The following is a 23,987-nucleotide window of genomic DNA, read 5'->3' as shown; positions in this document are numbered from 1 at the left end:
TGAATCCAAAGGCCCCAAATCATACCCTACACAAGAGCGTGAACACAAATGGCAACGCAGGGCCAATGCACTTCAAACCCACAACCCGATTACACATACTCAACGTGCGTTCTTATGTTCCTGTGGAGGTAATAAACCCAAGTCATAAAGGGGTGGATCCCGGACAATAGTGAAAGACTGAGTGGGAGGAAGCACAAATCGAAAAAGACGGCTTCATCCTGTTGTGGCCTGCTATAGTGCCCCTCACTGTGAAGCACGGCACTGCAGCTCACACTTTGTGTTGCGTTAAGAATTTCAGGTGAAACATTTTAGGCTGGAAACATACTTCTTGCCCTACGTGCACGTAAAGTGGTTGCATCCCGGGCGACATTGTTCACATACTCATCGGCTTACTTTTTCTCTGCCTGGAAGTTTAAAAGGTTCACCCACTAGGGGGCAGATCACGGCTTCTCTTCAAATGATTCCGCCATCCTTCCTGGCTTCCTAGCATCAGTCGCATCACTAGGCATAAAATGTATACTGCCCCCACGGTTTACGCCGGTATTGCACCTTACGGACGCGTAGCATTCATTTTTGAGGGTATGCACAAAGGACACTCTGAATGACGGTAGGATACGCATGGCAGCCATTTTCCGTAGGCGTTTGCATGATCTAAATCAAGTATGTTTCCAGCCTTAGGTCCAAAACGTACCCTACGTATGTATGTGAACACAGACTACTACGCAAAGTCGTTTTCATGTGTCGTTGCATTCTAAAATGTGTCACCCAAAAGTCTTAATGGGAGCGGGGAAAGTGTCACAACGGGGGGCGTTATTGCAAAGGCTGATCAGAATTAGACGCAGCAGTCGATATGCTCTGCAGAGCAGGCCCGTAAAACAAAAACTCAGATGATCCCTACAAATATGTGCTCTCAGTTTCTCGCATTCCGCCGCGTCACAGCGCGGCGCGGCAGGTTTTTATTTTTTCATTCCGGTCGGCTGTGACTCTCAGTCACAGTTCTCACCCGAAAAATATTTCTGCATTCAACTTCAGGGTCAAATCTGAGAACTGTGAGCGGACACCGGGGTAGGAAATACTTGACAAGTAACGTTTGAAAGCACAGCTCTCATCAGCAAGGCATTTAATCACCGGCCAGATCTAAACATTTTCTAAAGAGGGGCCGCTCGCCGTTAATTTAAACAATGTTTTGCGCAGTCCTCTCAGTCCATTTCATGATGAACAAAGAAACACCTGTTGCCTGTTTATAGACAGAGCCACCTGTCAATTGAAACCATTGACTTCTGACAGGTCACTGCCAATGGGTGCCCTTGACTGACTCCCCCTTCTGTCAGTGTGGAATGAACAGACACCTGCCTCCCGATGCTGAGGACCGAATGACAGTTCTCTGACTCCTTTCGCAAGATGTCAATAGGTGTCTTACCCAATGGTGAGCGATCTATTGCCAAAACATCTGTTAACAGGGGAACTACCGTGTTACATTAATATTTCAGTTACTGCGCGTTGAAAAGTGCATCGGGTGTAAGTGAAGTGGCTCTCCGGAATAGTAGAAGGTGGAAGTCCATTATGTCACGAATCAGCGGAATAGTGTAGACGTTGTAATCGCTGGCTGTTTAAATAAGGCTACAGAATCTCAAACATAATTAAGATCCTCTGTATTTTGCATTGTATGCTAAAGAAGCACATTTAAAGAGTAAATGTGAACACAGCATAATGCTCGTCAAAAATATTTTAGCCAAGAAATATTCACGAGTCACAACACGAACAAAACCAGGCATGGTTTACTGAATCATTTTCAACGCATAACCACATGATAAATTGATGGGCTGTCGTTTAGGTACATTCTGTATTATTGGGATTGGGACTAAGATTTGCTTTCCATTAACGCTTGAGAGCTGAAAGAGATGACTCTATTGTATGTCAGGGCTGAACAACAGCGCTATTTTAAATCCGTTATCTTCTTCCACATCTGTCTTTCCCTCGGGAGCATACATCTCCATTTGAATGCGGGACGGAATGGCCTAGGTCACTATCTCCAGGGCAGAGTTGAGGTGCGGAAGTTACTGCCTGTGCTAACGTATTACCTTATCTGAAGAGTGATAGCCTTTCCTCGGCGCTGTTTTCCGTGTCCCCGGCTTCCCGGCTAAAGAAACAAACAGTTTCAATTTTTCCCCGCTTGCCAAGAAGTTTTTTAGTATAGGCCTACTTCCCATCCCATTAATTCTGAACCCATCTCTACCTGCCCGCACTTGCTCCGGGGAGAGAGAATAAACAGTGCGCGCCTGCAGCCCTCCCAGCAGTGAAAGATTAGTTCCGTATAGTTTTACACTGGATTTCCTTCACGCTTATATTTTTACCTCAGGGAAAGCTTAAAGTGGACGCCTGCCCTGGTAGTAAATAAAACGATGCCCTTTTGCTGCGTGACGAATGACCTAGGTGATGGACTGCCGTCTAACTCAATATCAGCCGTGCCAACGTTTTGCGCCCTACGGGGTAACAGTTGACTGCAGTCTTGTCGTTTCTGCAGTGACCCGGGCTTGTTTTCCCTTGATGACATGAGGCATGCCTTTCTCGAACGCGGTCAGCGCCTGTGCCAAAAACCCAGTGCCGTGAGACCAGGGGAAGCGGTCAAATACTGTGCGTGAGTCGCATGCTGTATGCACGTAATTTGGGAAGCTGCACGTGAAGACTTGTAAAAACACTACAGATATTTAAACGTACTATTGTTTCTGTTACACCTAAAATGGTTTGAAATGAAATCACCTCTGGATTCGTCCCTGTTGGGGCTAACTAACTCTTTTAACATGCGTTCAGCTCTTTATCTTCTTTCTATGAACGGAAAAGCTTGCACAGGCTCTGGATACCTCTTTCTACAATATGGACTTGTACATTTTATAAACATAAACCAAAGGTCCCGTCAATAGTATTAGATGCACACAGAGGATCTACTGTGTGTGGCAATCCACTGTAGAGGCAAGAGCGACTGAATGCCTCATGCCAGACAGTTGTTGTGAAGTCATTTGTATATGCTCAAATTAGCCTACCTAGCCGTCACCATGCCCAATAGGTTTGGCATGCCGTTCACTTCAAATACCTGCCTGCTTGTGCAACTTTTTCAGCCTCCATAAATCAGCCAAATGTGCAAATGGGTCTTTTTTTGTCCAATCAGCACATTTACTGAGTAAAATTAGCTCAGTCAGAGTACTTCAAATTCATCAATAAATCTGTCAATCAAACACTATATGTAAACTAGTGATAAATAGTGAGCTAACAGTAGATGTTCGTTTAAAAAAATGGTGACACAGAAAAGTAACAAACACAATATGCTAGCAGGTGGGAACCTTCAAGCTGCTGTGCTGAATAAGATCACTCTGTATGCTCGTAGTCATTCAACAGCAGATTTAGCGCGCTGATTTGAAAAACACACCCTGCGGTACATTAAAGCTGTGGCATGAAGAGAAGGAACAGGTGTAACTCATGTTGGTCCCACAGGCATAGTCTCATTGCAGCCCTGCAGAATTTGAAAAAGAACATTTTGGGAGAAATTTAAGTAGGGGGAAAAAAACAGAGGGTTAGAGTGCAACCACTCGATTCAAAAGCACCCAAATAAAGAAAGGCAGACTGTCTTTAAAGTGGGCAGTAAGTGTAAATTTGTCCCTGTCGGCAGGTTGAGAGGTAAAATGTGTGGTGCGTTAAAATAGCGTGTGTGCGTGCGTGCGTGCGTGCGTGTGTGCATGGGTTCTTGCATGCGTGCGTATGTGTTGGGGGAGGGGGTTGTTCTTCAATGCTCATTGTAAATATAGCTGTTTGAGTCACTGAATAATATCACACAGATAACGTAATCAAAAGCAGGAAAGAAACCTCACACCGAAAATGTTCAGTGTTTAGCCCGTTCCTACACATTTATGAATCCAACAGTACACTCTGTACTCTTTTCGCCTTGAAAATGCTTAGTCTGGGTTGATTTTGCTTTGTTACTCTGCACTCATGAATGTGAAATGACTTTTATGAAATTGACTGAGCAAAATTTCAAAATTATTTATATGGGCAGGGCATATTAAACACAACTGTTATTCGCTACCCTATTCCTTCAGTGAAAACACAACTGAACATGACGATTCAAAATAAAACACAGCAGTACTAAAAGATAAATTAAAATGACTAATGTCTTGGACTATGTGCCTTCCTATTGGCATACATATGGGTTTAGTGAATGGATAACTGTTTGCTAATGACTACACCTGAATAAAATGTCACCTAAATGTCATCTAAATGTATTAAATCTTGTGGATGTCAATCGATCCTTCATCCAAAGTGCCACATGAAATTTTGCAGGGTCATTTGAGTAGAGTCAAGTGATAGAACCGGTGAAATAAAGGCAGTGAGAGAAATCGATCCCACTGGCTCCGTCTAAACTGTACTACGGGCCAAAGGCCTGGCCAAGTGTGACCTCTCCGGTGACATGTGTGATGGCATTACTTCAGACGAATGTGCTGACAGATGAGATAGGGCCTCAGCACAGAAAGGATGACACCAGCGGTAAAGTATGAAGTCATGAATAACACTCGTATGGTGAAACGGATATAGCCACAAATTGGCCTTAGATGTCTGCCTTTGTAAAACGACTATTTCATGTGAACAGACAGACATGTTTACTGCTATGCTGGCAGGGTCAGGTCGATATCACTTTTCATCAGCTACAATTATAGATGCCTAGCTGATTTTGATAGATTGTATTCATTATTATATTATTGTGGTTGGTGTTTAATAGGGACCTGTAACCTACAAATTGACATTTGTGGGACTGGGAGTGTTTGAGAAAACACTTTGAGCATACATGTACAAGCATAACATCGTTCTCCGTAATTTATTTTTTAAGAATGAAATGAATGTACGGTGCTGGACCGCGAACCGCCATGTGGGGGTAGTGTGGCACTCTGGCGCCGATTTTCTTTTACTTCAGAATTGACTGAATTACACATTTTGAGAGCTTGGTGTCACTATTTAGCTATTTTCGACTTGACGTGCGTCGTTGGCTGGTTTGTGGTGAATTATAATTGCAGCTTTATTTCCTTATGATTTAGGAGGAAATAGATGTTGTTGTAGGAACAAATACCGAAACAGCACGAGATTATATATATATATATATATATATATATATATATATATATATATATATAATGCTGTTTGGGCATTTAAATGACTAATGACTTGTTAAAAGTAACATTTTAATGTTATTTTTAAATGGAATCGGCTGAATTGTATGTACTGCTTTTGTTAAAACAGCTAGATAAATACTACCTGTCACCCCCTTTAGGAATAATGCATTGTGGTAGTGCCATTTACGAAAATACATCAACTAAATACAGTAATACTCGAGGACCATAAACTTTTTTTCAGGTAAACATTGGGAACACTGGCTGTACATCTTTATTATTGACTAGTTACTTTAACAAGTGTACATTCAAAACAAAGATGAGAAAGGGATGTAAAAGTTTCCTATTCAGTCGGTTGTAGCCTATATTTGTTTCGCTCCCGAAGAAAAATCGTATAACTAGGGTATTGCACAATCACGTGCATTTACATCTTTAAAGGTCTAAACGTTGCATTCAAAATGGTTGTCTAAATGCTTAGAAACATTTGCAAATTTAGATGTTAAATTGCTGTGGATGTGAAGACATGCTCTTTTTAATGAATGTCGTGTTTTGCGGTTGTGTTCTTTGATCAAAATTTAATTTCTGGTTAATTGAAATTACAGCATTGTTTTCTGCATGGGTGAAGAACCGCTTGTATCGCTCAGGATGTATAATGCTTTCATCGTTAAGGAATCTCGTGGAGAATTCGTCTTCATGGCACGCCTGAATTTTTGTTATTATGGAAAGTGGCGTACCAAGTGTCAATTAACCTATGCAGTGTTCACTGTTCTCACGTAGTAAGCGTTAGGCTACGTAGAGCTTTTAAAGAAACAACATCTAAGAATGCGCAAATCTCGAAGGATTTAGCAGTCGCGTTTCTACATTGCACTAGAAATGAGAGCTTACTTGCTTCACCACCTTTAAAATAATAATTAAGGTAAGATTGTACATATGAAAATGTTACAATGATCCCTCAATTTTTTTCAATTTAATTCACAATTTTTTTTGTTTGTCCTGACGATAAATTCAAAACCGTTATTATTATTATTATTATTATTATTATTATTATTATTGTGGTAGTAGTAGTAGTAGTAGTAGTAGTAGTAGTGGAGAACAATGACACCTGGATATATATATGAATAAATAAAAATAATTTATGATCGTGTCATAAATCAAAGCGAAACAAATCCATGTTGATTCTTTGAAAAAGTTTCCGAGAGGCATGGACGTAAAAAAACAAGCTAACGTAGGCTATTGTTTAGGAAATATATGCATTGTTAAGATGAAATATGGTATGCACAACATTTTATAAGCAACATTTTATAAAATACAATATTTTTTCCATGTCAGTCTTTTTTTTTTTTTTTTTTTTGGGTTTTCCTTGCACTTTTTAAAATGGAATGTTTTCTGCTCGTTTAATGAAGATTTTGGGCTGTTATAGATAAGCAGCACGCACAACAGCGCTAATTTCTCTATTCCCATGTCAATTTTAATGTTAATCTTATTCTATTTCCTTATATAATATATATTTCGACCCGTTATAAATAAACGTAAAAGATAATTTAATGACAATATCATTGCTATATTCTGAATAAATTACTTTTGCAAATAAACTCTTTCACGGTGCTTTATGTAACTCAAAAATGTGCCTTTACGTGTCCACTTACGTGTGAATACTGTGAAAGTTTGATCAACCCTAATTACAAAGATCACACAAATATAATGTCCCACACATTTCGATGAAAATAAAGCTATTTTATTGTCAAAGCATTCAACATGATTAGATAAACTATCAAGTAGTAAATTTCAGCAAAAGGAAGAAACACCGAAACTATTCCTCACTGACACAAAATATTACACCTTTGTATTCAAACAAAACAGGTATTTACACTGCATTTTAGACTGCATTTTAAATCAATATCTATTTAATATTACATGCACTCTCAAATATAGTCTGACATAATGCCATTTTATTTCAATATGTGACCTTTTAGTATGAACATGGAAAAAAAAATCATTGAATAATAACCCATGGAATGCACCTACATTTTTTCTTCTTTTTCATATTTATTTATATATTTATATATTTATAAAATACAACTTACGTTTACACATATCATTGCTTCCCTTATTTCCAAAATCATAAGTGCTTCATATGATAAATAGATTTTTTTAAAAGTCAGAATGCATTGGCATACAATGAAAACATGACACTTGGAAAAATAAAAAAAACAAACAAAAAAAAAACAATGTCCTTTTCAAAGTGGAAAAAAAACAAGTGCGTTTGGGGCGTACTGTACATCCAGTCAGACAATAATCCCGGTCGGAAAACTCATGAAATAAGCGAATTCCAAAAACAAAAACAAAAAATGGCGGTGAGAGGAGTCAGTTGTGGGAGGTCATGTGACGGGAGAGGTGGTGTCGCTCCCGAAAGGATTCGTTGCAGATGGGGCACTTGAGCTTCTCCTCCCTGCGCCTCTTCACCAGGGGCTCCATGGCGTACTCCTTTTTGTGGTGGGACCGCATGTGGTAGACCAGGTCGGAGGTCATGCGGAAGGAGGCGTTGCACTTGGCGCACCAGTTCTGCGCCGGCAGGCAGAGGGAGGTGAAGGACGGGGGGAGGAGGGTGAGCGCGGAGGGCATCTGCAGCTGGATGGGCCCCGACGCCTTTGGCCAAAACGTTGTGGCGTAGAGGAAGGGGCTCTGCTTGGGCATGCCGCCCGGCACCGGGCAGTTGCCGCCCAGCTCGGAGCCCTGGAGCTTGGCGGCCAGCTGGTCGGCCTGGTAGAGTCTGCTGGAGGAGAGGGTGTCCCCGACGGCGGGGTGGCAGTCCACCGAGGGGAGGAGCTTGGGGGTCATCACCAGGGGCGACAGGTGGGAGAAGGTGCGGGTGGGCTGGCTGAAGGCGCTCTTCCTCTCCGAGCCGCCCACCTGCTGGGGCACGGACGTGAAGGCGCTGCCCACGGACGAGCCCTCCATGCGGGACTGCGGCTGCGTCTCGGACAGCACCTGCCGGATGTTCAGGTGCTTCTCCGCGGGGCTGCCGCTGGGCCTCCCGCCCTCCTTGTTCTCCGCGTTGGAGCTCAGGTTCTTGGAGCTGTGCTTGAGGCCCGACGGGCCCTTCTTCACCTCGCTGAAGGCGCTCCGCTTGCCCTCCGCGGGCTCCGGGTTGGACGGCGAGAACGTCCGCCGGTTCTCCTCCAGGCCGTAGGCTCCGCGGTAGTGCTGCGCCGACGTCGCCAGGTCTTCCTTGGACTTGACGGGGTGCGGCAGGCCGGCGCACCGGCTCTCCTCCACCTCCGAGAACTTCCGCTTGTTGGTGCTCTCGCTCCTGATCTCCGCCTCCTTGTCGCTCGGCGGGCTCGTCCTGCTGTTCTCTAGATCCCTGGCCAAGTTGTGGAAGTCTGTGGAGGGCTTGCCTTCCACCGAGTTTGAGTAGCCCTCCGACCGGCCGAGCTTGGGACTGGACCTGGCCGGGGTCAGGTCTACGTGCTCGCCATTGTCCTTAGAATCCTCGTCCGCGCTGGCCATGCTCTGGAGTCTTTTGGTGCAGCGGAATCTCAAGTGAGCCAGAAACGGGAACTCAAACTGGAAGCGTTGGTTGCAGTCTGGACACAAATATGGAGGAGATCCTAACACACAGAGACAATACAGATTACTCACAAAGAAGTTCAAGTTCATCTTTTCTTAAAAACAGAAACCCTTAACAAGTCTATAGTATCTTATATCTGTAAATGTAAATATATGCATACATTAACAAATATAACAGCTTAATTTTGATATGGTCATATAATTTATTATTGTAAAAATTACACATATTTTTACATTGTTCTACAGCAAAACAGAAAATGTTTAGACTTTTCCGATACCCATTTTATCATTGTTCTGTAATGTCTAATATTTTATTAATAGTTTTAGCAATAGAAATTTGGCATGAAACCAAGCATCGTGTGTGAGCTATTTATATTTTAAATTATACATTGATTTGTTCCATATATTTGGCTAGAATTAATGCATACTGATGATTAATTTATATTAATATTTTATGTTCAAATTGAAAACATAATTTGTATCGCGCTCTGAACAAACAGAATCGTTTCATTAAGAACAAAATCTAATTGTCATGTCCATGGCATAGATCGCTACAGGAACAAAAACGTGCTGCAATTTTTTTCCCTTAGATGTACCTTTGTTTTTTCCTTGTCCTCTGCCAGAACTGAGAAGTAGCAACTCGATCAGGTCTTTCCCGTACCACACCAGCAGCTCCTCGTCCTTCTCAATTCTCCTCAGAGATCGGTAGAACAGCTGTCCGTTCTTGACGTAGGCCTCCAGGTTCTGTTCGTCCTTGTCCCTGGCAGACTGGACCAGGCGAAGCCACATCAAGCCCTCCGAGGAACTGTTGGCCGCCGACGTGTCCACCTTCAGGACCAGCAGACAGCGACCAGGCATTAGGGAAATGATGTCAATGCCCATCACGACCCCCCAAACTTTGAGTATCTATTCACCTTTTCGGGCGATGCAGCATACAGTTTCCGATAATTGCCAATATAATTTCATTTCAAATGAAAGACTTTGATATTACAATTGTGTGTATGCTAATATATCAAGTTTTTAAATTAACAGTAAAAGGCTACACTATCTATAGTGTACTATTCAAATGCACAATAAAATCTTCAGAAAATCCAACTGATTATTTTATGCAAATAGAATAATAAGTCGCTTGGTGAACATATGTATTTGGCATAGTTAACGATGTTAGTTAACAAATAGAACCAAATAAAATGCATAAGCATAAGTTATTTCCAAACGTATAATAACTTCAGTAGCCCATAATTGCATAGAACTGAGCTGAAGCCTACAGTCAAAATTGTTTTATCCGAGCGTAGGCTATTTCAATGCAAACTGAATAAATATCTCACCCTGAAGATGTAAGGCGCAGTTCGCTTATCCGTAGATTTGAGAGCAATGAAAGCAATGCTGTCGTATAAGGAAGTGTGGCTCAAAACGCAAGGTCCGAAAATGGCATTTTCTGGAATATCACAAGTGGTGTAGACGCTGGTGAAAATATCCGTTAAACATTGCTGGACTGCCTTGGCGTCTCCGTCCCAAACCAGTTTTTGGGAGCTGGATTCCTCCATCGTCGGCTGTGGGGAAAGTACACACCACTGAGTCAGTAACCGTTCTTGTCAAGTAAAAAAAAAATTGATCTCAGCGCCACGCTGAGCTGTAAATACACTTAACAGGTTCTCAAGGGCGTCCCAGGTAAATTACTGAGCCTCTTAATTCAATTAAATTCCCTCTGAAGGTAGCCTGCATGGAGATATCAATTGCAAATGACATGGTACTTTTACCACTGACTGTAAAAAGAAATCCATGTGTTATTGTTGCCTGTGTGTGTGTGTGCTAAATCCTTTATGTTCTTTGTCTTAATGTAATTGTCATATAAAATGGTACGATACATTTTTTATGAAATATTATTATTATCATTATTATTTCCTAGTATACGGATAGTAATGCGAGAAGAAATATAATATAATATAAAAAACAAATAATAATAATAATAATAATAAAATTGTTTTTTAAATGTTTTTTAATGTGCTGTTTTCTAGCTACTAGGCATACAAAACCGAATAAATTTATAGGGTAGCGACCGGGCTTTTTTTTTTTTTTTTGCATTTGAAATAGCTCTCTGTGAAGTCTTGAGAAAAGACACAGCAATAGGACACAGTGGAGTCCGCTGGAAAATGGAAAAGCATATCGAATGGATTTCAAGTGGCCTGTCAAAGTCACTGATTTCATGTCAGCTAACCTTTAGCTCCCTTCTACAAGAGGGAACGTATGTTTGCTCATTACCATAATCCACCACTTTCCCTCTGAGACTTTAATTAAGGCAGCACGCGGAGTTAATTATTATTTTTTTTACCTCTGCACGCGTATTTACGGATGAAGACGAATCCCACTCTCCTTGTTATACATGAGATATGATTTACTTAGGCAAGTGGTTAAACAGTATTCAAAACAGGCAAGGTACTAGACATGCTGGTTCATTGAAACCCGCACGTTCCATAAGCACTGTTTTTTTTAACAATATGTATTTATTGTAAAGTCGTTTATTGTGTCACCTCCTCTTAGTTATTTAAACAACAAGGATCAAATTCTCACTATCCATTTCAGAATCATGTATTTATAACTGCATGATCATCTTCGCATCATATATTTTACTTGTCCAGGCCTGCATTGTGTGTTACACTTGGTTATGGTAACCATGAGGAAATTCTTTTAAAAAAAAATTAAAGTAAGTCGAACTGTTTGTCAAATGTTAGATAAAAAGAAATATTCCCAAGTGATCTGGACTGTTTCCTATTTATCTGATTTATAGTCTATGTATCCATCGTAATGGAATATTTAATTTTGGGCCGACCTTTTAACCAATAAATTAGAATGTATTTGAAAAGATTAAATTAAAAATTAGCTTTCGGTACTTTATAAAGTATTACCTACATTTTTTAAAAACATTATTAGAACAACTAAAAGGTTATTCATCACGCACTGAGGCCATTAAACCACCGTTCGCAAGGTTACACGAAATTTCGGTCCTTTACCTATGTGAGCATCACTGAAAACAACTCAAATAAACTCCCTTGTCATCTAAAGAGATCCGGTGACAGTGCGGTGCATGCCAATGAAGAGAGATATTAACATTCAGGAAACGTTACGGGAACAAAAAGTTATCCTTTTCTTGGACTACGTTAAAAAAAACTATGCTGAAGCCACTCTTGGTTATATTTGCTGCGGACTCAGCCTATGTTGCCGCCTTGGACAAAATTCAAATGTTAGAGTAATCTCTCTCTCAGAAAAGTAGTCTTTTTTCTCCCTCATAGCCTTTCTATTGTATGAAGGTCGCACTCTCACTTGGGAAAACCGCACAAAAGGTTTAATGAATATGCGTTTCAGCCAAATGAGAAAACAGAACTCTGAATGCACGCATATTCATAATGGGCGAAACGACCCCTTTCGCCTTATACTTCAATGCGCAGTTTATTTACGAGGATATTTAATGAAATCATTTTAAATGTTAAATATCTTCGAGAAAGAAAAGCTTTCCTTGAAATTGCAACTTGATCGTTTTGGGCTCATTCGCCAGACAATCATGTGCATCTCTGCTACCCTGGCTTTGGTAGCCCGGAGGATGCTAGTTTTCTGGTACAGATCATTCTGCGCTCTTAACTCGTCCCGCTGAATAAAACAAAAGAATAAAAACAGCGTGCTTACCTTTTTGTTACAAGCAATATAATCCACAACGTTCAAACGATGGTAAATATAATATGGGCGCAAACCGTGGTTTATCGCTTTCTCTTTAACCCGTTTAGTCAGTACATTTCCCTGTCTGTTGAAAGTGACAGTGCCGCCGATCGCCCTGCGTTTCGCGAGCGGAGAGAATCGTACAGATGGGCCCGATGCACTGGCTGACTGGCACACAGACACACACTTTTTGTTTGCCGCACATAATCTGTCCAATGAGGCGTGACACTTTCCGTCTCCTCCCTTTAACTCTTCACTGGCCAACGTCCATTTGATGAAGCTAACCCACACCTTGCGCAATGTCATTTTATTACTACATCACAATTTACAATAGTGGAAGCAGGACGCGAGCCCATTTTCAGGATTTCAGAAAAATCCATAAGGTTTTTACGACTGAACCGACGATCTACACCCAAGCAGGTTTGAATTGTGTATGCTTTCCCCCTAATTTCTCAATTTTACAGACAGCAAGAGGCTCCTGTTTTCGAAGATTGATAACTGTTACAACATATTTAATTTTCAGAAAGACTATTTGCTTTCTCAGAAATAATGCATTTCGCTTATGGACTCAAATGATGTGTTTAGTATAGCAGAAAATCATTGATTGCATTATTATTATTATTATTAAATGTTTATAATGGACTATCTGGACTATGAGTAAGCTAATTATTAATGAATGAATATGAGGGCCACCTACATTAATTCTATTGGAGCTTTTATGTCATATTTTCTGTCTTTGATATTGGAAACATTTCAGTGACACAATATTAAGTGCTTTACATAGTGAAACAGATAAGCACTCACATCTAACATTATCACAACATCGCAACCAGTCACTTTAAAAGAGTCTAAATTGATATTTTTCCTGAATGACGGTGAGATAAGTTGTAGATAATGTGTATATGTACACTCCCATGCATTTGTGAAATCCATTTGCCTCTTGTATATGTGTTTGTAATTTTGTACGTTGCCTCTCTTAACCAAATTACCTGGAAAAGGAGGATATTACAGGATAATTGTAAGATGTACTTATTGTCGTTTGAAGTGTATTTTCACAGAGATCCACCCCCTCCCCCAATCGCTTTTTTGTGTACAAGTAAGACCAACGCAACAGCCAGGAGCAAGGAGGAGCAGGCATCGTTTTGATATCAAGAGCAGCTTGGTTGCTGTCTGGGGTGATACCATGATCGTCTTGTTAAACAAAATCATTACTGCAATACTGTCTTTTGTTTCCTAAACAATCCCATTTGGTCCACAAATGAAATTTCAGATTACAGGTAATTTTGCTATTGTTACGGGGCAGTGGTGTTCTGTCATGTTGACCTTGCCCGTTTCTTTATGTGTTCATCTCTGCACATACACAGTAAGATGTTCTGTGTTAAATCAACTCTTTCAGAGTACATAAGGTCCCTATTGCACTCCCTAGATGTACTCTGTTAGAGTCAAATTAACACTGGACATTCTGCTGTGTAGAAGGAATATAAAGTTTTGTGTTGTTTCTGGAGAGAATTGATGGGGATGTGTGGTTGAGATAACGTGTCCCTTTTGTGTTGTAGCTGGCGAGAATGGATGGGGATGTGGCGTCCCCTTTGTGCTGTTTCTGAAGAGAATGGATGGGGATGTGTGGTTGAGATGTGGTGTCCCTTTTGTGTTGTTTCTGGAGAGAATGGATGGGGATGTGTGGTTGACATGTGGTGTACCTTTTGTGTTGTTTCTGGAGAGAATGGATGGGGATGTGTGGTTGAGATGTGGCGTCCCCTTCGTGCTGTTTCTGAAGAGAATGGATGGGGATGTGTGGTTGAGATGTGGTGTCCCTTTTGTGCTGTTTCTGGAGAGAATGGATGGGGATGTGTGTTGAGATGTGGTGTCACTTTGTGCTGTTTCTGGAGAGAATGGATGGGGATGTGTGGTTGAGGTGTGGTGTACCTTTGTGCTGTTTCTGAAGAGAATGGATGGGGATGTGTGGTTGACATGTGGTGTACCTTTTGTGTTGTTTCTGAACAGAATGGATGGGGATGTGTGGTTGAAACGAGGTGTTCCTGTGTTTATTCCTCAATGGGATGCGGGAAAGACAGATCAGAGGGTGGCTGGGGTCACTTAAATCCCGGCCTTAAACACCACCATAAAACTTACCCCAAAACATTTTGATCCAATTAATAATAATTTTATCATAAATCCCACTGAGCAGCATTTCTACTCTTCTGCTTAATGGTAGCAAGGTTTTTGGCATATCTAATTTCAGCAAATATGTAGTTTTGAGCTTTGGTTTTTGATCATTTAATCTGCAGGGATAATACTAAACAAATAGGATGCGGTAGTTTTATTCTTGGAATGTGGGTACTAAAATATAAACACATTTCCTGTCGTGGATAACATTGTTGATCTTTATAATGATATGCTGTATAAATGTTTTTAGGTACATAAGCATTTGTTAACATGAGATTGTGTGTGTGTATTGTGTTTGTGCATGTCTGTGTGTGTGTGTGTATGTGTGTGTGCATGCGTGTGTGCATTTGTGTGTGTGTGTCTGTGTGTGAGTGAAGGATTGATAGGGTCATTTCTATTTAAATATATGTGATCTCCTTGTTTTGACTGCTTTTTTTGGTAAGCTTTCTTGGATATCTTTCTTAGTAATCTCTTGTTTTATTGAAAGAGATGTTATCATCAGATTATAACTTGCACAATGTATTAACTATTATATCTAACACATAGTGTAAGTTGTGACAATCGTTGTTGGTTACTTTATCATCCCTTTATGAAATTATTACTAGCACCCTCCTTACTTTGAATTTTACATTTTTAGCTTAAAAAATGTAAAATGTGCATGTGTGTGTATAATCTGCATGCACAATTATGACATCATTAAATTACGTTGAAATGTAATCAAATTCACAAAAAAAAAAGATTTTTATTACAACATTAAGTAATTGTAGTAGGCTAGAGAATGTGTTGGCTGAGTCTGCTTGAAAGATAATGCAGTTTGTAAAGGTGTATCTCTATGGAATTAACAGAAATTAGAACATATGCAGCAACACAGTAAAATGTTCAGTGTTAATTAAATTTTAATACAATTTATATAAGTCCAGTAAGGACTAAATACTCTGTATTGACACTAAATGTATTCTATCAGAGTTGATTTAACACTGAACAGTTTGCTGTGTGGTTTCAGTGTGGAATTGCAGCATATTATCATTTTGCCACAGTTGTTCCACTTCTATCTTTGTTATGTATCATTAATGTTCTGTTACAAATACACATCTGCCAAGCCAAGTAAATATTAGTGTGTCCAAACAATTTATAATTTCAACAGCATTATTAAAACTCATAAATAAAACACAATTACATCTTGTTTTGTATTGCCATCCAAATTGTTTTGACTCAGGGTCAGGGTTGTAATTCCAAAAACTATATTATAGGAATGCACAAAACGGTGTAGTAACGATGTTGCCCTGTGGTTATGTTTATTGTCAGCCTGTGTTAATTAGATCAGACAACAATCGACTTATGTTATTCACAAAATAATGTTAACTCTACAGCTAATTGGCTACTTGTTTGCAGTGGCAGGAGAGTTACCACAGCTTGTGTTCGATATCACATAACCACTTTAGTAATTTGGCTGTTATTCACTGAACCCAAATGCATTTCCTTTCCTTAAGTAAGCCTTTGTATTTGTAAGTGTTTCAAGTGATATAATGCTTTAAAATGTAACATCACAATCATTTGCTCTAAGGAACCCGTACAGATATGCATGCTGAGCCTGCACATATTTAACATCAGAACCTTTTTTTTGTGATCAAATGTAAAACGTATTTGTCAAATACATCTGCGATATGTTTACAATATATAAATGGCTTTGAACATGAATAAGCAAAACAAGAACATGATTTTCTCTCATTTTTTTCTCCTAAAGTCCAGGTCTACTGGCTTTCCTCAGCAGTGTAAACCCACATTCGATTTAACTTAATAATCAGCACCAACTCATATTTACTCAACTGATAAATTCTTTATTTCTTTAATCACCAAACATCTTTGTGCTGCTGCTGTAACTACTGTAACCACTGTTCTGTAATAGCAAACCATATTTATTATGCATGGATTAGATTGCTTCCCATATGAACTCCAATGCTTGAGTACAGATGTTGGATTTATGCAACAATCTATTTATTCAGGTTACTGAACTATTAATCACTTGCTGTTAAATATTGTTGTTGTTTTCTCTCTTGTGATTAGGTGGCCTGAACAAGGGGAGCTGGCTTTCATCACAGTGCATGTTATTAATTTTCCTTTCTAATTTATGTGATCTCTACAGTGAATTATAAAATAGCGAGTTCAAGTGTCAGTTGGGCATTGCAGTGGAAAAGACAGAAATTCAAAATCATGTTGTTTGGAGCAAAATAGAATAATATCATTCACAGAAGTGTGTTGTTTTTCATTAATCATTTTTTGTTGAAATTTATATTGTAAAAAAAAAAAAAGTGTATAAACTAGAATAAATATATTTATTATGATTATGGAAATATCACATTTATTCCGATAGCCTGTATGTGACAGCACAGGAAAAAACACAAAGAAATTTAACTAGCTTTTGTGCAACCGGGCGCAATAAGAATCGCAGATGATAAGGGCTTTTATTTTTTTGCGTAAAGTTGATTTTCTCTGTTTTGCGAGCTGCAATGTAAAAAGATTTACAGGGCTCTTAGCAGTAAATCTCCTCCTGTTCCTCTCTTGCCCATCCAAGCATGATAAGGACCTTTTCCATACAGTACCCAGAATTAAAACCGCAGAGCTCGCCCAATCAGATGCCATCTGCTTCGCCCCTAACTGTGGCTCTGGGTAGCAGTCAGAGAGGCTGGATGGACAGAATGGATGCCCCTCTCATTGTTTTACAACAAATGGCCATGTTAATACCAGTGTTTTAAAAACGCCTGCTGCTCTCCTGTCTACCCTCGACTGTTTTGTTAAAAACAGCATGCCATGGCCAGAGTACAGACATATTTTTTTTGTGTGGCCTGACCTGATAGGCTAATTGCCCTCTCTGAGGTTAATATTTTATACTGGCAATTACAGAGCGGTGAAGACGGACGATAAAATATAACGAATAAATGCCACATATTTATTAGGCTCGCATGTTTATGTACTGCATATTTAAATATTGCATATCTGCAATATTTGCCTTTTGTTGTTGCAGTACCATTGTAAGGAGGCCAGTTTGGCTGTCGCAAAATAGCAATTTGTCATCGCGTAATCCCTGGGAAAGTAATGAAAAAAAGATTTTTGTATTTTATTTTAAGCTGTTTGTGGATTAAAGCCTCGTCTATTGCGCGGATACTTAGGTGCTCTGTGTTTACTCACAACAGATAGATAAAGGGTTTTCCGTTATCTATCTCAGACACAGGCATCGCTGTTCCTAAGTACAGCGTCAAGTGATGGAACAATCAGGATCCGTCAGTTCCAACTGGGACAGATCTATTTGAATGTTGCACCAGTATTACAGTGATTTCTATCTCGGAGATTACGAAGGAAATCATATACTGCTCTTCATAATTACAACGGGTATTAGGATGAGGATAAAGGAGGTCTGGTGTATTTTAAACCTGTAATGGTCTTGACTGGTGCTAAATACACCACACATGAAAAGCGACATGTTTGCTACGGTTAAATAAACATCTTTCAAAATACCGGTTATGCATTATGCATATGTTTGTTAGTGGAAATACAGTGTGATTTTGTCGCCAGATTTCCTGAAAAAACAGCATTGTGCCTCATTGCGATGTATGTCTGATTCCTCTGAATGCATACATTGCACTGAGAGGCTTGTTAGATAGATTTGCAGCGACATGCTCTCATCCTGCAAATGCATTAACACTAGAGCATTTGCTGCACTCCAAACAAAGCAAACCGTTTCCCTTCCCCGCAAAAAATGAATACCAACATTCAAAAATTTGGATAATGAAACAATGTGGTCGTCATAACTGACTGGCAACTGAATCTAAAATACTTTCTTGCAGTCTCCTCTTTTTAAATATTCATATTCAATACATTTAATAATTCCAGTGCTAATATATCAATAATTTAATTTATTTTTGAAGGACTATTAGTTATGGGGTAGATTAAGGATAGAGCTCTGTAGATTTTCTTTCCACCTCAACAGAACATAAGAAAAAGAACCCAAGAACAGCTTGAGCCACTGTATAATTTAAATGCACGTGTAATTGCTTTCAGTTTTGACTTGTGAAACACTCACAGTCAAGACAAGCGTGCTCCTCTGTGCGGAGGGACGGTTGTTTCTGAGGCGATATTTTTTTTATGGTGTGATTTTGTGTGTGGGTCCTCCAGGCAGTGATGGGGGACACAGAGAGGGCGATGGGGGACACAGAGAGGGTCGAGGCAAGCCCGGGACATCTGCAGCGGGCTGGGAGGTGTGTGTGTGAGTGAGAGAAGAGCTCACTCTTAGCTGCTGCAGACTTTGCTTAGTCTTTCCAATGGAGGGCAGAAGAGATAAGGAAAGAGAGAGCCTGAACCAGAGACTGCCGTGAGTGGAGGAGGAGAGGAAGTGAGCGTGCCTGTGTGTGAGTGCATGTGTGTGTGTATGTATGTGCGTGTGTGTGTGTGTGTGTGTAAGTGCGTGTATGTGTGTGTGTAGGTGTGTGTGTGTGTGTGCGTGTTTGTGTCTAAGAGTCTGTGTATATGTTTGTGCGTGTGTCTGAGTGTGTGTGTGTGTGTGTGTGTGTGTGTGTGTCTTTGTCCGAGTATGTATCTGAGTGCACATATGTTTGTGTGTTCCTGTATGTGTGTGCATGTATTTGGGTATGTATTTGCATGTACATGTGTATGTGTGTATTTGTGTGAGTGAATGTATATGCGTGTCTGAAAGGATCCAGCTTCCCCTCCTTTCTCCCTCTTCACGGACAGCCCCGATACCTGTGTACGCTCGACCTCGTTTGCATAACCACACCCTCCGCATCTTGCAAACGCCTTCGCCGGGTCGTTCTCCTCTAATACGTCCGCCGCACCTTAAATCGACAGGCCGCGTCGCGTCTGTCTCAGACGCTTCTTCTGCGAGAAGGAAAGGAAGGAATAAATTAATAATGAGCCACTTTTTATACCGCGTCCAGCGATTATACAAATGGATGCAACAGCCAAAAAATATTCTGTATGGCATATGGCACTTCAGCTGGCATATGTGCCAGTATTCACAAAAACTGGCACCGAGGCGCATGATGGTCAGTTGCAACTGCCAAAAACACAGCGAGGGCTGTGGAAAAGCGCTTCGATGCCTCTGACGGCTACGCTGATGTCCCTCCACACTTGCCGGTGTACGATCAAGAGGAGGCGCAGGATGCAAAAGTGAAGATTTCGGTGAGATGAAAGGGATTTGGGCCTCAGACTGCGCTCCCTCTGTAACTCCCCGCCATTTTGTTTCTGCCCGGGCCAACGGCGGTGGCCTGCTTTCATTTTGCCCCTCCACGCTGAAGTGGAAATGAAACTTGGTGTCGACTCACGGTCGGCAGAATTAGATTGGCTGCCGAGCCCGGGTCGCCGCGGCGATTCCAATCAGACCGCCAATCGCGCTTTGTAGAGCGCCTTTGTGTCGAAATGAAAAGCCGGTCGGTAGACATAAACACAGCTTTGACCTTGCTTTATTGTGAAATTGTGTCCAATGCAAATAAGCCGCTTTTTGTTGTCTTAATTGGCAGATAGTACCTGGTTTTTTGTAAAAAAAATATTTTCATATTTTCAAGAGGCACATGGGGGCCTCACCACCTCAATTCAGACAAGCAATTAGCTTGGATGTCTCATTTAAAGCACTGGCATTAAAATCCAAACAAATCCATTTCAATGTATTTTAATTTATTGGGGTTAGGAGGTAGGCTTGGATGGACTTCCATAAGATTCTGTATTTCCCGTTTCCCATCATGGAATGAAGACCAAAGAGCAATCCAGGCACTTCTTACTTCTATAATCAATATGTAATAAACTGATAAACTCTGTTCAGTGATGTGCTATATGAGCAATAATACATGTTACGTTTTGCAAGGCAACATCAATGATAGCCCATGATAGTTTGAATAATTAAATCTTGGAAAAATGTATGGTAACATTCAGTCTTCTTCCTCTCCTTATTATTGTTATAAATGTTTGTGTTGTTGTTTAATTACTTATGTTCAGATCATTCATCTGTGTAAAATGCTGCTGTATTGCAATGCAAAGATGTACCATACATTGGTTTTCATAGAAAAAATAAAAAAATCAAGCAGCCATCATGAGAGAAGCCATTTTTGCATTTTTAAACAAATGTTTCTTTTGCGTATGGGAGTTTTTTTATTTTTTTGGGGGGAGGGGGTGTGTTTTGATGTCGGAGGGGAGGAGGAGATGACAGGAGGAGTGGAATGCCTTGAGGAGAGCTGTCAGCACTGCCTCGTCACCTCAGTCACCTCGCCGGCCCGGGACAGCCACCGAAATGCAAATCAAAGCGAGGCCCCGGACTCCCGGGTCCCCCTGAACACACGCAGTGTTTGTGAGGACCGCCGGCGCGCAGCTGCCCGTCTGCGGCGGAGCGCCCCGACCGCACGCATTCCTCTCCGCCTCAGGGGGGCACTCCGCTCTGAAAGTTCATCAAAGTTTCATTTCAGAAAAAAAGGAAAGGGAAGAAGAAAAAAAAACAAAAAAACAAAGGGATGTCCAGGTTCGGGGGAAATGACACAGTCTGAATGCCAATTTGTTTACATTTAGTTTTTTTTGTTTTTATTCAATCTTCTGTTTTTTCTTGATGTCTGATGAAATCTTTGGTCTTGAGGACTTGGCCTGTATTTAATCAACACTCGCCCTTAAATTTGACATCCAAATAAATGCTCTTTTTTTTAATAAATCGCAGTTTGGCCAGTTAATTTTGGTGACTGTGGAAATCACTAAAGTTTGTGTGAAGAAAAAACTAACACTTCCATTTATTTGTAAGCCAAAGTTAAAGACAAAGGTTTATTGAATCCAGAACCTCAATCTGTGATGACTAAAGTATAGTACATAACCCAAACTTGAAGTAAAAATAATCTTTTTGGGAAACATAAAGTTCTTAACTTGGATTCCACATATTTATTTCACACCAGATAATTACTGATGTTCACACAATAACTACTGTTTTAAAGACAACTCATGATTTGTCGAAAACACTCAGAACAATACTTCTCTATGTTATGTATATATGGGTTTGGTAAGAGAGCTCTTTAATGTACACTCTATTTTGGGAGGTCTTTTGAAGCCATCATAGCTGAGAATGAAAGTTCAAAGAAAATGGCAATTGGCCAAGCCAAAGCAATAGCGATACTACTCTTACTGTAGAAATACAAACTAAATATATATTAATCAAGGTCTCACCCTTCTTGGGTAGCTGGACAGCACACAAATGCAGGAAGACAGTCCACAAGAAGCAGCGCTTTTTATCATCACCTCAAAGAAGTGTTATAGCTGGAGACTGCACAAAGAATGTGGGCTCCTGTACCTTCTAGGATTTGTCCACAATGGAAGTGCCACCATGGCAGAGTGGAATCATGGGATTGCACGCACTTCAGAGCCAAATCTCATGAGCACTAGCTAATGTGATTATTTTAGGACAATTTAAAAACGCTGAACTGTGGGTTCAGAATATTCAGAGAGGTGAGAAAATGAAGGAAGGTCTCTGTTCATTTTGATAACATGCCTCGTAGACCCTGAGTACTTGGACTTTTGTTCTCAAGGAGATCATCTGCACCGTGGACCGAGCTCATTATTTCCATGTTATTGGCAATATCATGGTCTCTCACCATGTATTAAAGCAGCGATTTCAGATTCAACTCACAGCGTATTATCTCTCCCTTTCCCTACTCTTCCATAACAAGCTTGACCGGTCATGATTCACGCTGCTGTTCCCCCTTTGCTTCATTTTAAAATATTTCAGACCGGACATAACCGCAGAGCCATCCGGTTCACTTGTCTAACGCGGTCCGAACACCGCCCTGATAACGTGAAGAAAGTGAGAGCGGGAATCTTCCCAGGACTGTCACCGGCCCACAGCCTCAACTCTAATTGGTTCCACACATTTGGCCTCAAGGAGGGCTTCATTGTGCCTAACTCGGAAAAGGTTGGACGAGCCGATGAAACGCTCTCGCGGGCGAGCGGCGAACGTCCCTGTCGCCGATCCCGCGTACGAGACTTGAGTTCGAGCGCCTGCCGTCGGCCCGTCTCTCGGCCCAATGAAACTTCTCACGGAACGCTCTGTCCGGTCCCTCAGTCCCACGCGTGTGGCGCCTCGGGTTAGCCTAACAGGGGTTGAAGTTTGATCTCCGCGGCTCAAAGTCCGGCGGAATATCGCCAAGATTGGCCAAGAGTTTACTGGTATCGTACGCGTGTCCATTTAATGCCTCGGCCTTCAAAAATACACTCATTACTGTCAGAGCTCTTTAATATTACATTAGGGAATCCTCGTAAATTACGAGGTTGGCCCACAGGGCAGTGCAGTTACAGTGTGGAATCTGGTAGGACATTACCCATCATCCATCCCGACCTCTTATGTTCATCTCAGAAAACCCAACGCGTGAGCTGTACTCGTGTCGCCCATTAAAAGTTCACTCAAAGAACAAGAAGGAAAAGTATGTTACTTTGGGCCCCTTATGAAGTTACAACCGAGAAGAATGGAGGGCTGCAAAAGAACTACATTTCACAAACCAGATTGTACAACAATTAGTAAAGAAGAAGAAGCTTTTTTCAATTTATTACCCCAAAAGTTCAAAAAAGATTGTTATACAGTGGGGAATCCGTTAACATGCTACACTGTTATTTTCTTCACAGGAAATGTTGTAACACCATAAATGACCAACTCAAATAGTGATATTCATCGTTTGGGGAACAACCCAGTGAGACTGTTGTAAGACAAAACTTTCGATGTCCTTACTTCCCTTAACTTAGCATGCACTATCCCACAAGCCACTTCACCATGCTCTGATCTTGCTTAGTCTGGATTTGATCAAAGAAACTGGTTACACTGCTGTGGAAGTTCAGGAAATGCAGTTTTGAATGCTGATATACACCTTGTTGCAGAACCATATGGTAAACAGGCCCAAGTTCAAAGTCTGTCTGCAAAGAACTTTTGTACATAACCTTAAATGAGAAATTTAAGCAAGTGTTACATTTACTTTTGTTCACACATTTTTTGTGAGCAAAATTTTTGGCAACTGCTAATCTATATGTTTTATAAGCAAGGAAAAAGTAACACTGCATTTCTAATTCAAAAGTAAAGTAGGGAAAGTGATACTGCACTGGGGACTCCTTAACTTTGACTCAACTTTAATTGTGTTTATTCTCTTCATCAGGTTGATGAGTTCAGTGATACCAAAATGAGTATGAAAAACGTATGTGGACAGGCGGTAAGGTGCGGCGGTGTTGGGGCCCAATATCCCCGGTGGCACACCTGTACATGAATTGAAGATAGCACTTGCATTTACCTGAATTCCACCATTCTGTCACCATTTTCTCTGATCAAGTTTTTAAACACGTGGTACACAGTACACTACTTTCAGTGTA

General features: G+C 40.7%; 1 protein-coding gene across 1 annotated transcript; it reads right to left on the bottom strand.

Annotated features, from left to right (window-relative positions):
- Positions 1-6,866: 6,866 nt before the first annotated feature.
- On the bottom strand, positions 6,867-12,609 carry prdm8b (PR domain containing 8b). The gene is made up of 4 exons (XM_064296658.1): positions 12,405-12,609; positions 10,052-10,276; positions 9,320-9,551; positions 6,867-8,764 (listed from the first exon to the last, which is right to left on the bottom strand). Exons 2-4 carry the CDS (start codon positions 10,268-10,270, stop codon positions 7,518-7,520), a joined length of 1,698 nt encoding a protein of 565 aa, XP_064152728.1. The 5' UTR covers positions 10,271-10,276; positions 12,405-12,609; the 3' UTR covers positions 6,867-7,517.
- Positions 12,610-23,987: the final 11,378 nt, after the last annotated feature.

Source organism: Anguilla rostrata, chromosome 10, assembly GCF_018555375.3.
Source record: "Anguilla rostrata isolate EN2019 chromosome 10, ASM1855537v3, whole genome shotgun sequence".
NCBI lineage: Eukaryota > Metazoa > Chordata > Actinopteri > Anguilliformes > Anguillidae > Anguilla > Anguilla rostrata.
The sequence above is the reverse complement of the archived record's forward strand: the minus strand, read 5'-3'. Positions and strand labels throughout refer to the sequence as shown.

Excerpts from the sequence above, each read along its gene's own strand:
- prdm8b (XM_064296658.1), bottom strand. The coding sequence starts at position 10,270 with ATGGAGGAATCCAGCTCCCAAAAACTGGTTTGGGACGGAGACGCCAAG. Across the intron at positions 9,552-10,051 it reads CTGCGCCTTACATCTTCAGG|GTGGACACGTCGGCGGCCAA; the intron begins GTGAGATATTTA and ends CTGGTCCTGAAG. Across the intron at positions 8,765-9,319 it reads AGGACAAGGAAAAAACAAAG|GATCTCCTCCATATTTGTGT; the intron begins GTACATCTAAGG and ends TCTGTGTGTTAG.